At 31.9% G+C, this 2893-nt stretch overlaps 1 protein-coding gene across 1 annotated transcript in view; it reads left to right on the plus strand.

Annotated features, from left to right (window-relative positions):
• Window positions 1-1966: 1966 nt before the first annotated feature.
• LOC110093057 overlaps window positions 1967-2893 on the plus strand; it is a 26451-nt gene continuing 25524 nt past the window's right edge. The window contains exon 1 of the mRNA XM_028695121.1: window positions 1967-2267. Coding sequence (XP_028550954.1) covers window positions 2195-2267 — 73 coding nt within the window. The 5' untranslated portion in view covers window positions 1967-2194. The remainder of the gene's footprint in view (window positions 2268-2893) is intronic.

Raw genomic sequence — 2893 nt, forward strand, 5'->3', positions numbered from 1 at the left:
CTTAAGCTTACTCTTTTGCAATGCTTAGATTTTATTTCTGATTTAAAGGTTCCAAATTAAGGATGTTAAATATATATTTCATGATGGTTTGTTGCTCGGTTTATTTTTTATGGAGAGAAAGGAATATCAGGAAGTTTGTATTTGATTTACAATCATATTTTTCAAGTTTTTTTTTTTTTTTTGTAAGATTTCTTGTTGAAAATCATGGATCATTTTTGGAGGGTTAAGAGTTTTTTTGTCTTAAGTTTGTTGTGTGTGTTTTTTTTTTAAGGACACAATGGAGAAAAGGCCACATATATAGTACTGGTTATTTTTCTCATGCAACCAAGGTCTGGATTTTTTTTCTGCTGTCGGTTTTCTATTGGATTAAGCAACCAGTTTTGGACTTGGATGGCCTAATCTTTAAAAACTTTGGGCTCCTTAATTCTAATTTTATATATGGTGGTTGATCGTGCTTGGAGTTCGGATTTGCTGGTGCCTTTGATTTCTAGGCTTTGTTGCTCTTTTCAACATGGAAGAGCAAGTTGGTAGGTAGCTTTGGCTCGTTTGATGGCTAGCTTCCTGGAGTTTAATTTGTTCTAAGGATTTCAGTTAGTCTGATGATAACGGGTTTTCAAGTCTGGTCACAAATGAATTCTGTTACAGAATTGGATGTCGGTGTTGTTGATTGGATTTGCTTTGCTGTTCGTGGCTTAGTATATTGTTTGAAGAATGATCGTAAAGGATTTTGGTTTATTTGTTCTATTTGAAGACCAATCTTTCAGTCTTCTTTTGTCTTTGCTTAGGCTAAGCTTTTTCTTGTATTAGGTTAGCTTTATTTTTTTTTAGTTCTTTGTTGACAGGATTTTTAACTTTTTGCTTTATTTTTCTTAACTTTCTTGTAATCTTTTTTCTCTATATTAATGAAAATTGGGCATGATTACTGTTGCGGGCTAGAAAATACGCAGCGATAGATGTTTAATTCTGCGTCTTAGCGTTGAACGGATAACTAGCTCACACACAGAGAACACAAGATTTTTGAGTCCAAATGAATTTTAAGGTTTTGTTTGTGACAATTTTTTAATAGTTTCTAAATGATTTTTAGCACAAAATTTTTATGTGTACCAGTGCTATGTACCGCTGTGTACCGGGTGACATGATACATTCTAATTTATTTTCGAACGATCTGGCATCCACATAAAATAATTTCTCCTTTCGAAGGCAATCTTTAGTGTCATTGCTTCTATGTCACATTTGTAGGTAAACTTCACAACTCTTGTTGGAGTTAATGAAGTGTACAAAAATCAGTGAATGGTAGAATCATATTACCTTAGGCAAGGTAATCCATAACTATAAGTAAATTTGAGCATTAAAATTTTCACTTTCCCTTAAACTAGACTAGACATTTACACCTAACATTCAAAAAATAAGAAACTTTACACCTAACCTTCCACATATCAATTAAACTAGATGTTGATCACCTCTTAAATAATGGGCTTATCTAAGAATCATAATGTAACTCCCCAAGGCTTAAATGTAAATGAATTGTCTATTTCATCTCTCTATTAATTTATCCGATCTTTTTATAATATATTAATATAAATAAATTCAATGAAAATATAAAAGCGAGGAGTTCTTATCTTTGAGTAGCACTGTTGATCTTGTAAAATAATTTATTAATGTTAAAAAAGATGTTGTGTATCATTTAGTTTACAGACTTATTATCTTATATTTTCTTTTATATTAAAATATTTTTTTAATTTTTTCTATAAATAATTTAAAATACGTATATATATTTTTTATTTCATCATTTAGAACGACGATTGTGACGTTGGAAAGAGCTTTGAATAAGCTCTTCATCTTACACACGCAACTTCACTAATTGTTTAATGAAAAGGTAGCAACCATTTCATAAATTAAAAATTTTTAGGGGCTTTTATGTAAGTTTTCAGCGAAGAAATTATATACGGAGGGGTAGGCCGGGTAGCTCTCATGGTCCAGTGAGTTGATGGTGAAGGAAATCAAGAGGAAGGAGGCCGAAGTGGAATCCCGTGGGTGCAAGTCTGTGGCGTGCGGAGCATTTTAAGCGACCGGCTACCCACTTTCAACTTTGCACAGCTGATTGGAGCACGGTTGGCGGTGAGTTGAGACCAGCGTGAGAAGAAAAGGAGCTTTGGTTCTTGAGTCCAGTTCTCCGCAGGCGAATCACGGGGAGATGGAATGGTGGCGGAGGATGGTAAAGAAGAACACCGTATCCGTGGCAGATACAGAGAAACCGAAGCAAGAAGGTATGTCTACCTCCTTATCATTTTCTCTTATTTATCAGCTGTCGTGCGCTCCGCTGCGCTTGGCTGCCGGCGGTTAACTTGCGCGGTGGTGGCACAGCGAAGATTAGCTGCAGGAAAAAGATTTTTTTTTTTGTCATAATTATGATTAGCCTCCCCTACATATTACAAAGCCCCCAAATACATCCATTTTTTATTAATTCAATATTAAAATTATATTTTTTTCCTTTCAAAAACATAAATTTTTTTATTTTACTTAACAAAATTTAAATAAAACCTCTATATTTAAAAATAAAAAATTATCCTTTTTTTCTATCTATATGATTAAAGTTTTTAATATTAATGAATAATATCTAAGCCAATAAAAAATTAGGCATTTTCGACTTTTTTAATGATTTTTATTTAGTGTTGGGTTCTTAGATAAATAAAATATTAATTTCACCCACACAAATATTATGAGCAAACTGCCATCACTGAAAAATAATCAAAATTATAGTAAAATAATGAAAAATACCAATTTACCCTCATATTATTTGAATAAATAGTTTTATAATACATCTCAAATATTGAAGAGTGATATAAAATAATTAATTTTTACTCTAAAATATTTTTAATTTTAATAATTCGAT

The sequence above is a fragment of the Dendrobium catenatum genome, unplaced genomic scaffold (genome assembly GCF_001605985.2).
Source record: "Dendrobium catenatum unplaced genomic scaffold, ASM160598v2 fragScaff_scaffold_621, whole genome shotgun sequence".
Taxonomy (NCBI): domain Eukaryota; kingdom Viridiplantae; phylum Streptophyta; class Magnoliopsida; order Asparagales; family Orchidaceae; genus Dendrobium; species Dendrobium catenatum.